General features: G+C 49.0%; 1 protein-coding gene and 1 long non-coding RNA gene across 20 annotated transcripts in view; one reads left to right on the top strand and one right to left on the bottom strand.

The window, feature by feature from the left end:
• CD44 (CD44 molecule (Indian blood group)) overlaps window positions 1-22626 on the bottom strand; it is an 88698-nt gene that overhangs the window by 47733 nt on the left and 18339 nt on the right. For all 19 annotated transcript variants that reach the window (XM_019801140.2, XM_034646570.1, XM_034646571.1 and 16 more), the window contains exons 2-3: window positions 6729-6894; window positions 675-808 (exon numbers count right to left, since the gene is read on the bottom strand). In XM_019801140.2, coding sequence (XP_019656699.2) covers window positions 675-808; window positions 6729-6894 — 300 coding nt within the window. The remainder of the gene's footprint in view (window positions 1-674; window positions 809-6728; window positions 6895-22626) is intronic.
• On the top strand, window positions 15523-17304 carry LOC117796822. The gene is made up of 3 exons (XR_004621524.1): window positions 15523-15641; window positions 16083-16240; window positions 16746-17304. It is a non-coding gene; the product is annotated as an uncharacterized LOC117796822 (long non-coding RNA).

The following is a 22626-nucleotide window of genomic DNA, read 5'->3' as shown; positions in this document are numbered from 1 at the left end:
ATAGAATAAATACTTCTAAGCCAAGCCATTTGGCTGGTACCCCAATACTATCATTAGGTTCATGTCGCTTCCCTATTCAAAACCCTGCAGTGACTTTCCATCACACTGAGAATAAAATCCACACTCTCTACCATGGCCTACAAGGCCCTATGGGTCCTGGCCCCTGTTTACCTCTCTGACTTCATCCCTTGGCATTCCCCCTTCTGATCGTCGGCCTTTATCCACCCTGGCCTCCTCAGTGTCCTCAGAATAAGCCACAGTGCTCCCGCACGCCTGGCTTGCCACTGCTGTCCTCTCCGCCCGTGGCTTTCCTCCCTGACACCATTTGCAGCACTCTCTCAGAGGCACCTCCTCACAGGCACCCTCTCAGAGACATCTTCCTTAGCACCCTGCAGCCACTTCCCTCCGCTTTTTTATAGCACTCATTACTCTCTGACTTCATATGAGGTATTAAATATTTCTGTTTCCTGTCGGCCTTCCTGCCTAGCAAGGAGCACCTGGAGTTCTAGGAAGCTTGTCTCTGCTGTGGAGATCTTCAGTGAGCACCTGTTATGTGAATGGAAGCTACATGACTCCCCACTTAAGCCAAGACGGAAAGTGCCGTCAGCCACGCCGCCAGAGGCTTACGTGCCCAAAGCCATCCCAAACGCCAAGACCATCCACTTGGCACCAACCTGAGGCGTTGAAGCAGTACGTGTCATACTGGGAGGTGTTGGACGTGAGGATGTACACGCCTGTGTTGTTCGCAGCACAGATGGAGTTGGGGTGGATACGGGGGATCACCACATGCCCCTCTATGAACCCGTACCTGCAAAACAAACGCGAGAGGTTATCCACCTGCAAGGCTGTGATGGGGATTCCATAACATGCCATCAAACGACGTCTCACGCAGTCCCCTGCGTCATTCAGTTCACCTCTGGGGCTCTTAGAGGTCTCCACACCCGGGTTAGATGACATCCAGAAACCGCCACCGAGAGAGAAGGAAGGACATCAGCAAGGCTGAGGGAGACAAGGTGATTTTACTTAGAGCTCTATAAAGGGCTTTAGAAGGGAAAAAAAAGATTCAGGAAAGAAAAAACTGGCTTTAAAACAAAAAAAACCCTTTATTTAAGTAACGTCTACACCCAATGTGGGGCTCGAACTCACAACCCCAAGGTCAAGAGTCACTTACTTGCTCTTCCAACTGAGCCAGCCGGGTGCTCCAACGGAAAAAAAAACTGTCTCAAATAAAATAAGTGGGCAGCAGTGTCAAGTCAGCTTGAACACATGGAGGGAAGCCTGAGTCACTTAAGAGGGAAGAGGTGAGATCCACTCTGGCTCTCCACCACCTTCATGTTTTCCAGAAAATACATCAGAGGACCAGCTCGCATAAGCTAGGGCTGGGTGGCTCTTTGTTTCAGTCCACACATGTCACACCTGCCTATTTCCCACTGCCTACTCTTCCTTCTTTGCCTCCCCTTTTCCAGTGATTTCCTCACTCCAGACCCGATAACTGTAAACACCAAGCCTTGTTTATGTGCTAGGAACATGGTATGTTTTCTTCACAAGCATCCCAGGCATCATTTCATTGCCAGTGGAAGTAAACTGACCATCATTAAAATGGGAGTAATAGTGATTAAGTAAGTAGATAGCAGTGCCTCATCGAGCTCAGGAATTTTCCAGAGGCAGCTCCCTCAGAGAAGTGCATAAGCCCCCTCTGCCCCCACCAAGATGTTTCCGGGAGCACGTTGGAGCTGGAGGCCCCTTGGGATACAACAGACAGCACCCAGCCTCCTCAGTCCGCCTCCCGGAAGCTAAGGGCTCACTCCCCGCACAATCTCTCCCGAATATAAAATACCTCCAAAAATAAGATGGGGGCGGAGAAGGGGGTGGGGGCGGGGGGAGGGCAGAGAGGATGAAGCTAAATCCAGCAAGTTTCCGAAAATGCAACGCTGGCTAAAATGAACAGCAGAGATCCTTTTTAATCTTTGCTGCCAGAGGCGACAGTACATAGTGCATCGTCCTGCCAGACCCATGGAAAGTGGCTGTGAGTTTGAAATTTCTAAGCACACAGAACTCGTTAGGTCTATGTTGCAACTGTAGCTCGCATGACTAATTCCTCATCTGAAAGGACAGACTGGTTTCTCCAAAGACTCCTTAGCTTGGTGGGGAGAGAGAGAGAGCAATTAAATGTTAATAAGTTTCCATCTATCTGGGAAATGCTACTAATCAGGGTGGGGCCGACAGAAGAGAGTGGCTGCTAAGGTTTATCGGAGCCTATGAGCTTCTGCCACCTGTCCTATGGCAGAGATCTGATTCACAGCCGCCTGAACGAAATTAATGGAAATGCGTTTTGCAATACTTAATACCCACTACAGTGGAAGGATAGGGGTGGAAGGATAGGTTTCTTTGGCATCATCTTTCTTTCTTTCTCTTTCTTTCTTTCTTTTTTTTTTTTTTAAGATTTTATTTATTTATTCGACAGAGATAGAGACAGCCAGCGAGAGAGGGAACACAAGCAGGGGGAGTGAGAGAGGAAGAAGCAGGCTCACAGAGGAGGAGCCTGATGTGGGGCTCGATCCCATAACGCTGGGATCACGCCCTGAGCCGAAGGCAGACGCTTAAACCGCTGTGCCACCCAGGCGCCCCTCTTTCTTTCTTTCTTTCTTTCTTTCTTTCTTTCTTTCTTTCTTTCTTTCTTTCTTTTCTTTCTTTCTTTCTTTCTTTTTTTCTTTCTTTCTCTTTCTTCCTTCCTTTCTTCCTTCCTTCCTTCCTTTCTTTCTTTCTTTTTCTTTCTTTTTTAAATGATGACAGTCCTTGGTGAGCCTACTCCCTACCCTGCCCCCAACACATTAGGGAGATCTGTGTCACACTGACATTCTAGAATCTACATGCCCTTTGTAAGTTATGCCTGTGTTGTTGCCACAACAAGCCGACTGCCCCTTGTATGTGTCCCACCATGGTACGCGAGTTGGGATATTAAAATGTGTACGTGTGTATGTGCTGCCCCAGCAGGTTGCTGTTCACAGAGTGGAAAGAAATGCTCAGCAAATCCATGCACCAGAATTCTGTCTCCCTCTCGCCCTCAGTCCTTCCGGAGGGTCATTAAATTCTTGCCCTGGGCTCAGATGAAGCAGGACTGACATCTGGACTCCTCCCCGTGCAAGCAACGTGGCCCTGGGCGAGCTGTGGCACTTCTGCCAGACTCAGTTGCTTCAGCCATAAAGTGGAGGGATATGATGAACCCTGGGCACAGTCTGAGGATCGAGGGGTCGGGGGCGTGTGGGCAGCAGGGCGCGCCCAACTTCTAAGTGAGCGAAGGGGGGTCGGAAGAACCCCCTCACTTTCAGCTGATGGGGGCATTGCTGTGTTTCCTAAGTACGTCTTGTGTGTATTTCACGATCCAAATTCAGTCTGGTAAGCCTACTTTCTTAGGCTGCTGGCCGAGTCAAGGTCATCGTATTTAAGCCATGAGCCTTGGGAACGGGCTACACGGATCTGCTCATTGGCCCACCGTCAGTGCAGTCTACAGCACTTCTCCCTCTGCTCCTTTGGGGTTCTCCCAGACCTAGCTCTGAACATCACAGTCGAACTTTCTGCAATAATGGAAATACTCTATGGAGAATCTTCGTCCTCCAATCCAGCAGCTGCTCACCCTCTGGAGCTAGCCCAGCACTGGAATGTCAACAAAGTTAACTTTTCTTCCATTGTAGTGCAGTGTAAATTGCAACATGGGGCCAGTGGCTAGCTTCTCAGTGAGGTGCTGGAGTAAAGATATGAACAGACACTTTTCCAATGAAGACATAAAATGGCTAACAGACACATGAAAAAATGTTCAAAATCATTAGCCATCAGGGAAATTCAAATCAAAACCACACTGAGATACCACCTTACGCCAGTTAGAATGGCAAAGATAGACAAGGCAAGAAACAACAATTGTTGGAGAGGATGTGGAGAAAGGGGATCCCTCCTACATTGTTGGTGGGAATGCAAGTTGGTACAGCCACTCTGGAAAACAGTGTGGAGGTCCCTTAAAAAGTTAAAAATTGAACTACCCTATGACCCAGCCATTGCACTACTGGGTGTTTACCCCAAAGATACAGACGTAGTAAAGAGAAGGGCCATATGCACCCCAATGTTCATAGCTGCATTGTCCACAATAGCCAAATCATGGAAGGAGCCGAGATGCCCTTCAACAGATGACTGGATTAAGAAGCTGTGGTCCATATATACAATGGAATATTACTCAGCTATCAGAAAGAACGAATTCTCAACATTTGCTGCAACATGGACGGCACTGGAGGAGATAATGCTAAGTGAAATAAGTCAAGCAGAGAAAGACAATTATCATATGATTTCTCTCATCTATGGAACATAAGAACTAGGATGATCGGTAGGGGAAGAAAGGGATAAAGAAAAGGGGGGTAATCAGAAGGGGGAATGAAACATGAGAGACTATGGACTATGAGAAACAAACTGAAGACTTCAGAGGGGAGGGGGTGGGGGAATGGGATAGACTGGTGATGGGTAGTAAGGAGGGCACGTATTGCATGGTGCACTGGGTGTTATACGCAACTAATGAAGCATCGAACTTTACATCGGAATCCGGGGATGTACTGTATGGTGACTAACATAATATAATAATAAATTTAAAAAATAGGTAAAAAAAAAAAGTGAAGAAAGCAAGTATAGACATTTGTTTCAAGAACTTGTGAAGGTAAGATGACAGAGGAGGTATCTAGAAGTGGTTGTTGGTTTCAAAATGATTTCTTGTGATGTGGTGAGCACTGGGTGTTGTATGTAACTGCTGAACTGTTGAACACTGTATCTAAAACTAATGATGTACTTAGTTTATGTGTTGGCTATGTGAATTTAAATTAAAGAAAAGGAAAAAAATGAAAAAAAAAAACCACACTGAGATACCACCTTACACAAATTAGAATGGCAAGAATAGGCAAGGCAAGAAACAACAATTGCTGGAGAGGATGTGGAGAAAGGGGATCCCTCCTACATTGTTGGTGGGAATGCAAGTTGGTACAGCCACTCTGGAAAACAGTGTGGAGGTCCCTTAAAAAGTTAAAAATTGAGCCACCCTATGACCCAGCCATTGCACTACTGGGTGTTTACCCCAAAGATACAGACGTAGTGAAGAGAAGGGCCATATGCACCCTAATGTTCATAACAGCATTGTCCACAATAGCTAAATCGTGGAAGGAACCGAGATGCCCTTCAATAGATGACTGGATTAAGAAGTTGTGGTCCATATATACAATGGAATATTACTCAGCTATCAGAAAGAACGAATTCTCAACATTTGCTGCAACATGGACGGCACTGGAGGAGATAATGCTAAGTGAAATAAGTCAAGCAGAGAAAAACAATTATCATATGATTTCTCTCATCTATGGAACATAAGAACTAGGATGATTGGTAGGGGAAGAAAGGGATAAAGAAAGGGGGGGTAATCAGAAGGTGGAATGAAACATGAGAGACTATGGACTCTGAGAAACAAACTGAAGACTTCAGAGGGGAGGGGGTGGGGGAATGGGATAGACTGGTGATGGGTAGTAAGGAGGGCACGTATTGCATGGTGCACTGGGTGTTATACGCAACTAATGAATCATCGAACTATACATCGGAAACTGGGGATGTACCGTATGGTGACTAACATAATATAATAAAAAATCATTAAAAAAAAAAAAGATTTTTCTTTTCCTTTTCAGCCAAAGAGGCTCTGCTGCCACTCCTAATGGGTGTGCATGACCCTGTCACCAAGGACCGGGATGGGCGTCTTTAACTTCATTTCATGATTTGGATAAGGCTTCGGCAACTGGTCTTTTAAAAAGCAGCCTGTGTCTGCCTGTGTGTGTGTGTGCATGTGTGTTTAAGAGAAAGGGGAACCACGTTATCCAACGACATTACATTGCAAAAACAGGGGGAAGCTGCCGGCTGGCTGGAAACTTCAGAGCAGTTACTCAGATGACCCGGAGCTCGTCCAGTGAAAACAAACCAAACCAAACCAAACCACTTCACAGTGGCTGTCACCACTGCTAGCTCTTAGCGTGCACCACTCACCACAGGCTCATCGGAAATTCAAACACACAGGGGGCCACAGCCTGCTGGGAGCGCCCTGAGTAGAATGGCGCGAGCAGGGGTCCAGGGAGCACCGTGATGTCCTGTACAAAGTCTCTCAGGAGGTCTCCTGGGTCCCTCTGACCACCTCCCACTCACTTGTAATAATGCACCTTAATAATTTTCATGACCTTTTATCTCCAGTCTCCAACCAGAGCAACACAGAAGACAAACAAACACATGAGAGACAGAGAGAGAGAGACAGAGAGAGAGAGAGGGAGTTGTTTTGAAAACGCTGCTTTGAGCCAAGTCTGCCGAGCCAAGACTCCACCAGGCACATATTTATTTTAAACACTGTTATTTGGTTTACGTTTTCTTGTGGTTCCGACAATGATATTGCACGCTTCTTCAAAGCCGGGAGAGCGCTGTGGAAGCACTTTAGGCAAGAGGATTCCAACCGTTGACCCTTAATGGCCTCCTCTGGGCAACCCCACTATGATTCACAAAGGTGTCTTTAGCCGGCTTTAAATTCCAGTTGTCATACAGGTTCCAGGTTGACTTGGCCAAATTAATAGGTGGGGCCGACCCTTCAGGCAACCATCCATCAGCTGTCAGGGAGGAGCCTCCGGGCTCTAAGCCCCGCCCCCAAGCCCCGCCCCCGACTTTCCTCCCCTTACCTGCAGGTCTCAAACCCGATGCTCAGGGCTTTCTCCATCTGGGCCATGGTGGGCAGGGTGCTGTTGAAAGCCTTGCAGAGGTCAGCAGCCTCCGTCTTGGAGATGCTGTAGCGACCATTTTTCTCCACGTGGAACACACCTGCATATCGGCAGGTTATATTCAAATCTGTGGGATGAAATAGAAATGGTAGATGCTTTTGCATAACTTATTTGGGAAGGGTAAGAAGTCTGTGAGGGTAGATTCATTAAAAACAAAACAAAACAAAGCTTCTCCACTGGCCAGAGCCTTCAACATTTACTCCAGCATTCCAAAGCACCACACATTAACCTCAACTCTGAGCTAAGACCCAGTAAAGGAGCATCACTCCGGCATTGTCACCATCGATTGCTCTACAAACAAGGTTTTTTTTTTTTTAAAGATTTTATTTACTTATTTGACACAGGGAGAGAGCACAAGCAGGGGGAGCCGCAAGCAGAGGGAGAGGGAGAAGCAGACTCCCCACAGAGCAGGGAGCCTGAGGCAGGACTCGATCCCAGGACCCCAGGATCATGGCCTGAGAGGAAGGCAGAATGTTTAACTGACTGAGCCACCCAGGCGCCCCTACAAATAAGTTTTTAAAAAGTATATGACTTATTTCTAATTATTAAAGTAATACACCTCGTAGAAAACAAATTCAGGGAAACAATGAAGGAAAAGCAAGGTCACTACTACTGCCAACGCTTTCAACATTTTGTTGTATCTTCTTTCAGTTTTCTGAATATGTGTGTGTGTATCCTTATTTACTTACAATGTTAAAACAGTACTAAATATAGAGTCTTAGATTTGGGCATCTTTTTCCCACTTAATCTTATAGTATGAGCATTTTCCCACAATCACGTGGTGTTGCTCCATTACTTATAACCTCTAACATCTTCTGGTTGCGCCCAGGATAAGCGTCCTCTTCATGGCTCCTGTCTCCCTCTCCAATCTTTAGCAGCTCACTCTGATCCAGGCATAAAGCTTGCCTTCAACTCCTTTGGACATTCTGAGCTCTTTGCCACCTTAGAACACATATCTGCCATGCCCTCTTTCTGGAATGTTCTGTCCTCAGATCATCACATTTTGTGCTTTGGCTCCACGTCGCCTCCTCTCAGAGGCTTTTCCTGAACACTGTTATCCAACCCACGTGTCTCCCCCCTTCACCCTGCTTTGGTGTCTTCACAGCAACTTGTTTATTTATTTGTGCATTTAATTATTATCCACCCACGCTTCCTGTTATAGAAGCTCAAAAAAAAGCAAGGACCTTTTACCTGTTTATTGTATTTTTCTAATTCTCACAACAGGGTGACAGAGAGTAAATGTTCAACAACTATTTACTGAATGAATAAATGGTTCCTTAAAATGTCCTAAAAAAACACACCTTCAACATACTGACAGAGCCAAGATCGGTTGTTGGCTCCCAAGGGTCAATGGCATTCAAAATGATAGCTAATGGCTATCAACTGCTTAAAGAATGAATCCAGGGGCTCCTGTGAATTTTGCAGGCATTAATCTAAAATCTCAATAAGGAGCTGAAGAATTAACTGATTCTATCTGAGTTGGTGAAACCATCTCACAAGTCTTCTAAACCATTAATAGAAACTCTTTATTTTCCTGGGACTGTGTTATCCTCCCCAGTTCATGCTCCTGTGAACCCCAACACAGAAAGGGGACATCACTGAAACCTCCTGGTGGAGAATGATTACTCCTGAGCATGTCCTTGAGCCTCGAGCGCAGTCCTTGGCCAAGGAAGAAGCTCACCAGCATTTCCTCTGGGCCTACCGCATGGTGGCCCACGTGCCAGGCCAGGCATCATGCTGTTAGTGAGAAGCCAGCTCTGGATTCAGACAGAATCCAGACTCCAGCTCTGACTCGGGCAGGTCCAGACGGAGTCCAAAGACCCTGCTTCAGTATCAGTGAGAAAACTGAGGCTCAGAGAAGTGAGCTGCCCCAAGAAGAGAGTGCTTCTGCCTAGAGCCTGTAGCTGGCTTCCTGAATCTCAGTAGCTTTGTTCTTCGGTTCTGAGCCGATAACCAGGGGAGGGGAGGCCTGTTACCGCAGTGTCCCTGGGTCCCCAGCACCTCTGGGGTTCTGTGTTACGTCATCTTCCACAGATGCCGACAGGTGAGCTGTATGCAAGTGTCTACGTGTTATTTACAGGTAAAGAAACCGAAGCTCAGAAAAATGAAACAACTTCCCCCAGTCAGCCAGTGGCAGAGCTGGAATCCCATCTCGGGTCCACATAGCACAGAAACCCACCCTCCGACCCCTTTGCAGAGTTCCCTGGATCCTTCCGTACCACGAGAGCGAGCGTCGGCTCTGGGGGTGAGAGGTGGCTAAGCAAGGGCCACACACACACACGAGCACAAACACAGGTCGGTGTTGCCGAGCTGGAGCGACAGCGGCTGCTTTCTCCTTTCCGAGCAGGAAGCAGGTTCTAACCACCAGGAAACGGTGTCTGATGGTTTGCAAAATAAGATGAGAGGACTGTGAAACTTCTGCACGATCTTCCTTGACTCTGAAAATACTAAAAGAAGCAGCAAGAAACAGAGCTTCGAGAAGACAGAGCCCCCATCAGGTGCTTCTCTTTTTTTGTATCATTAGCACATAGGTGCTTTTTAAAAGCGTCAGGACGGAGTGGCACGGACAGCATGTGTTTTTGTGTGATTCATTCCTTTCGGGGCCTACAGGTGTCCTTCTTCGGCCGCTCGACAACGCTCGGCTGATGAGGTAGGAGGACAGCGAGCAGGGACAAGCACAAGGCCCTTTTGAAATATTGTTTGTTCTCACTGACATTTTCAGCTCCGGCCTTTGTCAGCCAATCTTCACACGGGGAAAACTGTCAGGCTGGGTGACAGCCCTTCCGGAGGCTTCCCCCGTCCAGCACACAAAAGGAAAACACAGCCTCGCAGTCAGCTTCTTGGAGGGGAGGCAAACGGCCTGTCACTGTGTGGCCAGGTGGCCGCCATCACTCCCGGGTTAAAAATAAAGTCTGAGGCCTAGACGGTGGTTGGAGCTGAACGGCAGTTTCTGTCATATTAAAATTAATTCTCATTTACCACCTGGCACCCAGAACATGCAAATGCAAAAGGAACCAAGACTTTTGAATAAAATGCCTCGAGTTCCATAGGCAGCAGCCCGCGTGACTTCAGAGACCAAAGGCGCGTGCAAGGGTGCTGACCTGTGGGAGCGCAAGCGTGCGTGGCTGTGTGTGTGTCCGTGGGTGCCAGGAGAGCAGGAACCAGGTAAACTCCACCTTCGGCCTCCCTCCGCGGGGAGGCTTTCACAGGGCCTGCCCCATAGCAGGGAGCGGCCAGGGGCAGCCGCGGGAACAAGCAGTTCCACGCAGAGGGGAAGCTCCACGGCTTACACTTCTCTTCATCCGGCAAACGAGGTCCAATTCCTAACCCGGAGGGAACTTAGCCACCTGGGCACTGCAAAGATGGTGCCCGAAACTTCATTTCAGGTCAGCTGTCCCCATGTGCCTTCTTAGTGCCTCCCCTCTGGCTCTCTCTTGCCTTAAAAGGGACCAAGCCTTCAGGGCTGTGTAGCTTTTAATAATTTATGAAGACTTTCCAACAGGCTTCCTTCGCACTGATGCAAACCCCAGTTATGACTCCAAAGGATACAAATAATACCAACAGCAATAATAGCAGCAAATACAGAATATGCCAGACACCCCTCTAAACACTTCACAAGTACTCACTCATTTTATCCTTAGAACAACCCTGTGAGGTAGGTGATATTATTATCCCCACTTTCCAGATACAGAAACTGAGGTACAGAGAAGGGAAGAAACATGCCCAATGATGAACCTGGGCTTCAAATCCAGCCAGTCTGACGTCATGCATCCAACAGACTTACCCACTGGGCTACTATGGCCAAGACTGACTGAAGTAACTTTTTATGACCTCCCAACCTCCCCAGTGCATAGCTGAGAATATTCCCAAGGTTTAGGGAAAGTTACAGTGAGGTCAAGGCGTGAGTAGCCGCGGACCACAGATGACTGCACAGGGCACCAGCATGGCTGGCTGTGGCATTTGCCACACCATGAACCCCTTCCAGAGAAGCAGGACTCCCCACATGTGTGTGCCTCTCTCCCGAGAAACAGAGGCTTCTGTGATTCGGGATCTGTGGTGACTCAAGAGGCTAATACCGGTTGGCCAATCGCATCTCTCAAACAAGCGTTTCCAACTGAAAGTAAATCAAGACTGTTTTTTCCGTTGAGCCCTCTGGTCTCCAATAAATCTCCTGCATCATGTAACAAGGGAACTGTCCCAAGTCCCTCCCTCTGAGAGCTCCAACAGGCAACATTAACTGTTCAAGGCCACTTTCAGATTCAGGGAGGATTGATTCTCTCTGCGGGGAGAAATGCCACCCAAGCCATGGGAGTGCTCGTGATTACATGAGGGACAGCAGGAGCACAGGGTCCAGCGCCCAGGGGTCTCGTCACCCACAGGGAAGAGGTCTGTGACCTGTCAGGGAGACTAGAAAAAGGTGCTCTCCGAGAGAGCCCTTCTTGTCTCACCATACTCCCAGGCAGCAGACTGACAGGCAGGTTGGTAACTCAGCATACTGAGGACCCTCCCAGCTGGGTTCGAATCCTGACACAGCCCCTCGCTCTAGGTTACACATCTAGTTCGTTCCTTCCCCTTTCTGACACTCAGTCATCTGGATGGGATGATGATACCAACCGATCGGGCTTTGATAGGTGTTTGGCCCTTAATTAGAGTCAATGGTGCTGCATACCTATGAGGCGGCTTATATACTTCAGGTAATTTAATTTCTGCAAAAAATACTACGAAGGAGGCGCCATTGCCAAACCCATTTTAGAGACAAGGGAACAGAGGCACGAATGGGTTCAATAACTTGGCCCCAGTCATCTAGGTAGGAGAGGCGGGGTTCTAGCCTCTGTGCTGGGCTGCCAATTAACTCTGCAGGATTCTGGGGTAAATTCATTCTTACTTGGATAAATCCTAGCTGACCCATATAACGCCGTTAATCTTACCTATATTTTCCACTAAGCCACAGATCAAGGAAAATAGGTCTCTCTAGTAAAATCGGCCCAGAAAATTTCAAAACCTTGCCAAGAGAGATTGAGAGGCCAGAGGCAAATAGTTTGGCCCAGTCACTCCCCCCAAATGGTAGAAAATCACACCATCTGCTGAGAATGGAGCACTGTGTAATTTTTCCCTAACTCGCCATTATCTACGTTGTCTGCAAACCTTCCGGAGAGGTCAGTGGGGGTGGGGGTGGTCACACAGCTGGCTAGCGATGGAGCTGAGTGCCAAGAGGTTTTCCACCCCAAATCCACCAGCTGGTCTTCAGGAGAGGTCCATAAACCTGTGACGTTGTGTGTAAGCCCATGTGCGTGTGGATATCCATGTGTGCACGTGCGTGCATGCGGAGGGGTGTGGGTGGGACGGCATCCCTAGGCTTCATTGGTTTCTCAAAGAAGTCTGTGACACGAACAGGTAAAGACTTACAAGGAATTATCATCTCCAGGGTCTCTTCAGTAATGAGAGATTCCAGGATTCTGGAATTTTGGAACTTCCTTGTGGCCTTGTGACAGCAGGGACTGTATGTCTCCCTCCCCACCGTGTCCCCAGTACTCAGCACAGTACTGCCCAGAGTAGGCCCAGGTTGAACAAATGAATGACTAAATGAACAAATGAATGAGTGGATACTCTAGCCCGCCCCCCAAAACTCAGGACAAGCAGACTTGTGAGGCGTAACAGCTCTCAGGTCCGTTCCCCACATGACATCTAAAGAATCACCAGCTGGACCTTGTTGAGAATTCCCTGTCAGACGCTTAAAATGTCTTTCACTGGAAGCATCTGCTTCGAGAACCTTTGCTGTTTTCCCTGGAAGCGAATGTCTCAGAGAGCCACTTTTGGTGTTGGAAGTGGCTTTGTCTGTCTGAATTCTGGCTGTCATCTCCACAATGGGCATCCTGTCATAGGACCATTTCCGAGGTCAGGTCTCCCGAGAGAGGATGAGAGCCGTGGTGCGTGCCAGGTGAAGGCCAGAGCCTCTCGGTTCTCCAAACCAGACTTCTCCAGATGGTCCTAAATGAATTCGTCTCTTCTCCATCACGAGTCACCCAGATGTGCCTGGTCCCTATCTGTCATCTCCCCAGGAGGGATAAGGCAGAATAGGATTTTTTTTTTCCTACTGATTTGGTCCCAGAGTTGGCTATGTGTCTGGGGGAAGTTGCTTTTTCTTCAAGTTGGGAATAGGGCCAGCTCCTGGGACCCAGTGCCTGGTACAGTTCCCACGGCCATGAGGACAACTGCTGGGACTCACCCAGCACCAACAAGGGGCCATGAGAGCTTCTCAACATCACCTCAGAGTTCATTTCATTCTTGCCACTATCCCACGTGGTCAGTACCTTCACTATTACCCTTTTAGGCAGGAGGTAAGTGATTCACGAAGACAGGAGGGACAGGAGCTCTTAAGCAGGGGCTGGGTTTCAGACTGCGCCGTCTACCTGATCCCACTGAAGTGTGAACGGCACCCTGTGTGGGGGGAAGACGCTAGAACTATAGGAAGTCACTTATCCTCCATGGGGTTTCTCAAGTGCGGAGAGGTGAGCTCTATAAGAGAGCTCTGGAAAGAAGAATTTGAGCTTCCTGAATATAATTTTAAGATCAGAGGTCCCTTGATTCTGGGCCATAAAGTTCAAGAGGGCAGGGCCTTTGTTCAAGAACCTGGTAAAGCTTCAGTGGAGGGCCCTCCCCAATGGAACGTCCACCTTCCCCCTGGGGAGAAGATTCGGAGGTCGCCGAGTTCACTGGCTTGCCCCAAAAGTGGGCTGCCTACCTCTTTCTGATTCTACCTGTGCTGGTCTCGTGATCCCCTTGGGGGCTGAGAATCCAACCCAAGCTACAGCCTCAGGGGTCCCTTGCCCTTTACAACTTCTGGCCAGTTAGGCAGGGCAAAAGAGGAGAGGATCTTGGGACTCAGGGTTGGCCCAGGGCTGGGACACCAGACTGCAGGCTGTCCTTGTGACATTCTGAGATGTTTTCTGCCCAGCCCGGAAATCTCAACAGACCAAGCTTAAATGCCAGGCCAATTAAGCTAGAGCATGGCCCTCCAGGCTAACTGCTTCCAACCCCATCGAGCTCCTGGGAGGAGGGAGCAAGCAAGCTTCCCGGGCAGTGGAAGCCGGAAGCCCTGGTGGGTTCCCCACATTTTTTCATTTTCATAGTGTTTATCTTGAAGCAGTCAGGATTCTGTTTCTGTCTTCTGATTTGCTGAGCTCATGTCTAAAAAAAGATTACACAACTCACAAAACTAACTGAACGGATTCTGATTAGAAGCAGGGAGAGAAAGGCCAATTTTTTTTTCCCCCAAGCATGATGGCTAATTGGATCATCTGTGTTTAAAACCAGGTAGGGCAATGGACAGATTCTAACGAAATTCTCCTGAGACAAAGAGCAAAAATCCAGAATGACTGAGCACGGTCCCCCAGCCAGTTGTGAGAAAAGCAGGGCCTCAGGGGTCCGTAACTAATAGATTCCTGACTCCTCGGCTGGTGCTCTCACTCCTGAACTACTTTTACAAGAGGCCTGAGCAAGCTGTCCCCAATAAAGTCACAATCCACTGTCTTAACGGGACATGAAGAAACCATTCTATTCTTCATTTCTCTGATTGTCTGAGATCTTCAAAGCCCCCAAGTTTCCATCCAGGAGTCTTCCTGGCTCTTAGCGCCCCTGCTGCCACCCAGGCCTGCCAGGCCAGAAGGCTGGCAGCCTTCCTGCTGCCCCCATGTCACTCGCCCCCATCCCCTGACGCCCATGTGATGGGGGCCTGGTGAAAGGATCTATTGTTCAAGATCCATTTACGAATGAGGCCAAAATCACACTCAGTGGCCGAATCGCCTTTGGCTGCCCAGTGCAGACCATGAGTCTTGGGTGACTCAGTCTCTCCCGGAATTGCCCCCGGAGGTGGGTGAGGGTTTAATGAGCAGAGAAAATAGTCATACACTATCATACCCAGAGAATTTCCTCCAGAATGTGTCCTGGGTTGCTTTCAACTGAGCTATTCATCTCTTGGCACTTAGAAAGGAAATGCACCCCAACTTCTTGCCGCCTGGCTGTACCCCCTGACCTTTCAGCCTCTTGTCCGTGGACCACAGAGCCTATCATGGCCGCCAACACCAAACCAACAGGGGCCCATTACATCCACTTTCTCAGAGGAGAGTCCAAAGGGATTTCTCAGTCACCGTCCTGGCCCTTTTGTCGAGGCCTCCACAGGACTGACTCAATGGACCTCTTGGGTTATTTTCACAGTCTGAAGAAAGATTCCACATCTGCCTCATTGTAGGGTGATGGGAACAAGGGGAGGGGACAGGGTGGAGAAAGCCTGTCTACGTTCCCACCCCTGATCTTGGATGCAACAGAATCTTTCCGGCAAAGGAGAGTGTGTGTCCCAGCGCTGTCATCTCAGTATAAAAAACTCTGTATGGTCAAGCAGTCTTTGGTGAGCAAGTCTCCAGGAAGAGAGAGGGAGAGAAACCACAGGGTGTACACCTGAGTGTTGCCATGGTGATCAGGAAACACTCAGGTCTGGCCTTGAAACCTTTGTTTTCTTCTTTTTTTGATCGTATCAGTTTTAGCAGATTGACTAACCCAAAGCCAGGATGTGGTAAAATGAAATGAGAAAGCATCTCAGGGGCCCACATGGGGTTTTTCCTGTTACAAGGAGGGAGAAAAAGGGGTCCCACTCTGGTAACTAGATTTGCTTTTCCTGGTGTAGTTACAACTCCGGCTACATCACCTCGTTCTTGATCAGCTTTTGCTCGGTTCGTACTTTGAGGAACTGGCTGACTTTATTTAGTCCGAGGGAAGCACTTCATGCACGCCGAGGCGGACTGAGGTTGTCACGCACAGGTGGGAGCTGCCTTTCAGGGGGTTAGTGGGCCGCTGACGCGCTGCTGAGCCAGGCCCCCCCTCTGGGAGGAGGAACTGGTTCTAGCCTAAATCCTGTTAATTATAAGCTGCATGACCTTGAGTAACTCACACTAGCTCCCAGGGTCACACCTCGCCTTCCTACCTCCCAGGACGAAATAAGGACTTAGGGAACACTCGGCGCTTGTGGGATAAAAGGGGGAGGAGTGATACGCACACCGGGGACAGTGTTAAAATCTCAGATAGCTTCTCAAAAATCCAATAGTTTAAGACACATTTGGGCTCCAAGCCCAGATGGAAGTGCAAGCCAGCCTCAGTAATCTTGCTGCCGGGGTGGCTTCCTTCTCCAATGATGGAGCACTTCCACATCCCAAAGCAGCTCTGTGAGGCCCAGCAGGTAGATACCACGGACCCATTTTACAGATGAAGAAACTAAGGAACAAGAGATCCAGAGACTCAAAGTCCTACAGAGCTTCAATAACAGCCAGACCTCAACTCGGGTTGTCAAGCTCTTCGGGTTTCCCCCATTCTCTGCAGTGCTGACCTTTCCATCTTGGATTGTCAACAAGCAAAGGGGAAAGGTGAGTGCTCAGAGGGGAGCGATCGTTTTCAGACTGCCCCCTACCATGATGCCTTAGGCAGGGTCACAATATTTCAGATGGGTAAAAGCAGAGCTGTTCCAGGGGGAGCGGGAGTGAAGGCGGAGGGGCAGACCCCAGACCCTTGATTCACCAGCTGGTCATTCTTGCCCTGCCCCCACAGCCCCAGCAATGGCCCTGACACCTTCCACGATGCTCTAGGAGGCTTGCTCTGGAACACTCTGGAAACCACGGCAGTACAGGCCAGTCGTAGCAATGATAGCCAGTCAGCAAGGCCTGCAATGTGCCGGGGGCGCCAGAGCATTTGGAGCTCTAAGAGGGTTAGTCACTCCTCGTGACAGCCATGGAAACCGAGAGTCGGAGCGTTAGGTAATTAGCACAGGCTCACAGCTCAAAGGCTGCAGCCCAAGTGAAACGCAATTGTGTAAAAATGCTTTACAAGTGATACAGGCTTAGTATGATTATTTTTGTATTTCTCCCCTCTCAGGCTCAAGAGGTCCCAAGCCCCCCTGGAGAGAGGAGACAGCACAGTCTGAATTCCAATCCTATTCTACCGGGATGGGATTGGTCAACAGTGCGCTTGACAAGATTTATAGAGTCAGACACGAAGGTGGAGCTGTTGTGCTTCAAGATAGAGCCAACCAGATGGAGGGGAACAAGATGGCCGCCAGTCCCTCGAAACCCAACCTTAACCACACAGCCCAGTGCCTCCCAACTTTGATTTGATTTCCGCTGGCCTACCTCTCTGAGCATCTTCACAAGTGATAAAGGAAAGGTTCTGGAGTTTACAGAGCTGCTAGTCTGAGTCAGACATGAGTCCGGGAGTCAAAAGAGATTTTACACTTGTGAGGCCCACAGCACATTCGAGAGGTCCAATTATCATCCCCATTTTGCAGATGGAAATGTGTGAGATTCAGACGACAACTGACCCAATGTCCCACCATGGAAGTGGCAGAGGCAGGAGTCAAGCCTGGGGATGACACCTGGTCTCTGACATGACTCACTCCTCTGAAGGCACTTAAGATGGCCACACTGAGGACCTGAAATGCAAGCCCACTGCAGGGTGTGGTTGGGACGCTCAAGTTCCTACAAATCCTTCTGCTGAGCCTCTGGCTGGCTTCCCAGGTCACATTAACACGACCGTAGCAGCTCCTATGGGCTGGGGTCTGTGCAGGGGCTTCACACAGATGGTCTCATTGAATCCCCACAATAAAGGTGTGAGATAAATACTATTATTAGCATCAAACCATATTGCAGATAAGAAAACCGAGTTTTAGAGAGCTTAAGAAACCCATCCACGTTTGTACAGGCAGAATATCAGGCAGCCTGGCCCCTTGTCTCTTAGTTGCCACATTGCTTAACTTCAAAAGGTTCCAGGTCTGTTTCCGGATAACACCTCTCGTCAGGGAGTTTGAGTGCCACTGGGTTAATATTTGCTAGTGCCGTGCAGAAAGACCTGGCGGAGGGGGGCTCTTACTACCGGCTTCTCCAAAGGGGGTAACTCATGGACCAAATGAGATGGGGAATATTTCACAGAAAAACCAGTCCTGCCCTGGGACCTAGGAAGTCTGTGCCCTAGACAGAGATGATCACCCCAGGACCACAGGCCGAGGGCAAGGTTGATGAACGGACTGGATTTCAGCTTGGCTGTGATAGTAGGTCCTGCCGCTGTTCTTCCCACGACGTTCACGTACCCCTTGGACTGATAGGCTTTAACCTAACCATTTTAATCACTCTCTTTCTCTATTCTCATTCTCGCTATCTCTCTCTCCCTCTCGAGTGCTAAAGTGAAGAGGATGGGTGTGTGTGTGTGCACACATAGGAGGTGGGCTCTCCTTCCCAGTCCAAGAACCCTGCTCTTGTTCATCCTTCAGATGCCTTTAAGAGTAACACAAATGTTTCAAAGCAGAAGTCCTATGGAGGGAGAGGCTGGATTGTGGGGATATTTTAAAAAATCTGGGCCAGAAAGATTTCCAGGATCGTTGCAATTGCCCCGTGAGCTAATGGCTTGTAATTCACACGTCTTCCCGGGCTTTCAGTCTGTGCCATGTCATCTGTAACCACAGATGCCAGTCTAGATTGCCAGGCTCCAGAGAACTTATTCCTGACAAGCTTTTAAATCTGACTCGAGCCATGGGGTTTGGACCAAACTCTTCACCATTTCGTGTTCAGCTGTGGTGGACCAAAGACAGCTTCCGGCTTTTAAGGAACAGTGCCCACGCACGGATCCAGGAGCCTTGGAAGTAAAGGAAGTAACAAATGGCCCTTCTATGAAGTCATCAAAGGAAATAAAACTTGATTTTCCTTAAAATAAATGGCCATCGGACATGGCAAGAGACCATACTTGGTGAAGGCCTAAGCTCCTTTTTACAGCGGACATTTGAGAAGTGCTCTAGAAACATCAGGGTGAGGACAGCTGAGTCTCTTCCTATGAGATCTCAGCCTCCCAAATCACCATTAGTATCTCCAGGGCATGATGCAAGGTGTGAATTCAAAACACCTTCTAGAAGATACAAGGGTTGTGTACTAGGTATGACCCCTGGGAGCTAGGGAGACATACAAGGCCCATGCCATCCAAAGAGCTTACCTTCTAATGTGGGGAGGCAGACGGTATACAAGTAAATGATTAATATATAAATAAGGCAATTTTGGGTACTAATAATGCCTCACAGAATATAAAAGGGGGTTATAAAATCCAGCACGATGGGGGTTGCTTTGTCAGGCAGTCTGTGTGGTCTGACACTTTTCTATAAACTTATGCATGTATTTTAGTCATTTTTTATGGGGCTTTGAGTGGTTCAGATACCCAGCCAAAGGAAATACTCCCCTCTCCATCAACACACACACAGATAAAATCAGATTTGGAATTCATCTTTGCCGTCCAGGGTGCACGATTGGAAGACAGAGTCTTTGGCAACCGAATGATCTGGTTCTGAGATGAGAGTTCTACTGGGGTCCTAAGCTGGGGACAGAGCTGGAGGAAGTGGGGTGCACCTGTCCCTTCCGGCACTTGGCCTCAACTTCAAGGAGGCAAATCAAACACGGTCATGGAAGAGCCATCAGGGTGCAGCCGTGATGCGCCTGCTCTCCAGGCCTCTGAGGCTTACGAGGACCTCTCGGCCACCCGGCCTCTCCGGCGCCCCTTATTTTGTAGCTATTGGTAACCAGCGCTGGCGTGACTTACGACGGAGTACTGGAGGACAGCACAGTGGGTGTGCTCGCAGTCCTTCGTCTCAGAGAGACTGGCTCCAAGTCCCAGCTTGGGCTCTCCTGGAACGTTGGGCTCACCATGTTTTCTTAACCTTTAGTATTTTTATTTTTTTAAAGATTGTATTTATTTATTTGAGAGAGAGACAGAGAGAGTAAGCGAGAGCACGAGCGGGGTGGGGAGAAGGGCAGAGGGAGAGGAAGAAGCAAATCCCCTGCTGAGCAGAGAGCCCAACATGGGGCTCAACCCCAGGATCCTGGGATCATGACCTGAGCCAAAGGCAGACGCTCAAGCGACTGAGCCACCCAGGTGCCCCACGTTTTCTTAACCTTTAAACCTCAGTCTCTTCACTAGTAAAGTGAAGGTAATGCTTACCTCGTGGGGTGCTTTGAAGGATTAAAAGAAAAGCACGAAATACTTAGCAACGGAACTGACACCTAGCCGAGTGCTTGGTACTTGGTCAATATCATCCAATCATCGCAAAGATTAAAGTGTATTTAAGGTAGCTCAAATATAAAGTGCCTCTTACTCTGACTTCATCCTTGATTCACTGGTCAGCGGCCCACTGTATCCTTGGTGACAACCACTCAGGACCTCCAGCCAACCAGGAGCCAGAAGCCTAATTATCCAGAGACGTGGCTCTTCCTCTACGTAACTGTGTGCTGTCTGACAGTCTATTTGTGAAACATCATCCTAAGAAGGAACCTGCCTCAAGTGATGCTAGGCCATAATATCAAAGTGGGTTCCATTGTGATGACACCCAATTCATCTTTACATCCCCAGTGTCTGACACATAGTGCAGTGTCCAACCAACGTCCCTTTGGTTTTAGCGTGAGAAGCGTTAAGCTGAGAGTCCAGTGACCTGGAGTCTAGAGCCACACTTCTTCCTGATACACTGTCAGTCCTTGGAGAAGTCACTTTATCTCCATGGCTCCTTGGGCCTCAGTTTCTTTATCAGACAAGGAAGCGTTTGGATTTGGTGACCTCTAGGTCCCCAGCCGACCCAGTCCCCCGTCTCTAGGAGGAGAAGTCTACGCTTCTTTCTAACTCGCTCCCCCGAATCCCCCAGGTACCTGAGTGGCTCCCTTTTGCCAGCAGGACGGCAGTGGCACTGCATTCTAGAATCCAGGCAGCAGCAGTGTGACCGAGCCGCCGACAGTGATGTGTCAGGCAGGGTGCACGGCCAGCAGAAAGAGACAACAGACAACACAAGAGCGTGTCCCCAGCATCCTGCTCTCAGATTTCACCAAATAAACGCCTTCCAGCACTCAGAGATTAGGGCCTGCCCTAGCGAAGCTGGAGGGAAAGAATGGTTTCAATTAAGAGAAACACAGCAGAGTTACTGATTTCCTTAGAGACTGTCCTCCTAAATTACTACAAACAGCCTCCGTGCTCCCTACAGTGCGTTTCAGCAGCACGGGCCAATTCAAACCATTCTTCAGCTGTGAGACAACCGGCAAGCAAGGCACGTTCGGCAGCCCCCACCTGCACACGTGGGAGGCGAGGCGCTCCCCGATCTTTGGTGGTCTTGGAGGTCCCACTGCCTCCGCCCAGAGGGAAGAGAGGGAAGTTCCCACCACCTCCTTTTCTGAAGATAGCTCCCAGTAGTTCTAAATTGTTTCAAGGCCCTTCCTTCTCCAGGAGCCAGAAACATCCAGACTCTTAGGAAAAGGAGATGCTTTGAGTTTTCAAGACCTCCACTTGTGGGAATAGAAGAACAGGACTAACGCCCCATAAAGCGGAGTAGAGGCTCGTGGCATCCTGTTGAAAGGGAGAGGGGAGCTCTGGGTTGAATTCCAGCCCCACCACATAAGAGCTGAGCCATCTTTGGCAAGTTTCTTCACTTTTATGGGCCTCAGTTTCTCAGCCTGTAAAATGGCTCTGATGAAAATTCAATCACTTAGTCAGTGGGTATTTGCTATGTTTATACCTCAAAGAGGAGTTGGTGGGAGTTACATAATAAAAATACATGAGGCAGCAGCACTGGGTTTGGTTCCTAACAGGTGCTTAGTCCATGTCAATCTTCTTCCTTCTCCCACAGGGACATAAATCTTGGAGGACTGGCCACAGACAGCGCTCCCCTATACCATGGACGTCCCTAGGTTCTAACTAACGATGTTATTACACCATGAAAAACCACCCGTGCTTTGATAATCTTCTGTTTCAGCCTGAACAACAGTCCACAGCCACACTCTCATGAAATTAAAAGCAAAATGAGAATCCAACAAAAATGCAAATACTCCTATTAAAAGGTGCAAGAGCCTTAGTCACTTCTGAGGTGTGGCTGGGAGTGGCCAGATCTTCCTTTCTTTAGAGGATGGCAGAATTAAGCAGTTAAAGGCAATTACAGGTCTTTTTGGAGATGAGAGACTAGAACCCTCCAGTGATTGACGGCCAGACACTCCATGCCCTCAGAATTTTCTCTCTATGCATTTGAATTTTCCCCTCATCCACAACCAGGAAATTCCAAGCCTGGGCTTCTGGGGAGGAACTGGGCTCTGGGAAACTCCAAAATTTCCAGAAGGACAAGGAAGGTACCAAGTTACCTCATTAGACTGCCCCGAAGGGCCCCTCCATACTTTGAGGCTGGGGAACAGCCCTGCAAGACGCTTCGACCCGAGAGGGAGGAAAATACCCCCTCCTGCTCCGGCCCCACCACCAGCTCCCAGGACCGAGGGCAGGAAGAGGCTGATCCTGCTGAGACAAGCAGCCTGGGAGACTGACTGTCATTTGGCGAGGCAAGACCAGACCTGCGGTGCCTTTCCCCATTCGCTTCCACCAGCTACCGCACTAGCCAAGGTTCCTGGAACATGCCATGCTGCTGGCTGGGCTCGGCCACGGCCCTTCAGTCAGCACACGTGGGCGTCGGCTCTCCGGTGGGTCCTCCTCACCAAAGTCAGTGTGAGTCCACGGGCCGCTGTTTTGCCCAGAAATGAAATGAAAACCTTCCAAAGGCAGCTGGAAGCATTTCTCAAGCATAGCAGCAGGAATGACGTGAGGGCTGCATGGTGGAGAGGTCCCAGGTCTAATCGTTAACAGTGATCACCAGGATTACTGATGAACGCTCCCTCCAGGCCAGGCATTCTGTCAAGGGCCTCACCCAAATGATCGCATTCGTCCTTACATGACCCGACAGGTACGTATGGTTACTCCATTGTAA

The sequence above is a fragment of the Ailuropoda melanoleuca genome, chromosome 16, assembly GCF_002007445.2.
Source record: "Ailuropoda melanoleuca isolate Jingjing chromosome 16, ASM200744v2, whole genome shotgun sequence".
NCBI classification, from domain to species: domain Eukaryota; kingdom Metazoa; phylum Chordata; class Mammalia; order Carnivora; family Ursidae; genus Ailuropoda; species Ailuropoda melanoleuca.
The sequence above is the reverse complement of the archived record's forward strand: the minus strand, read 5'-3'. Positions and strand labels throughout refer to the sequence as shown.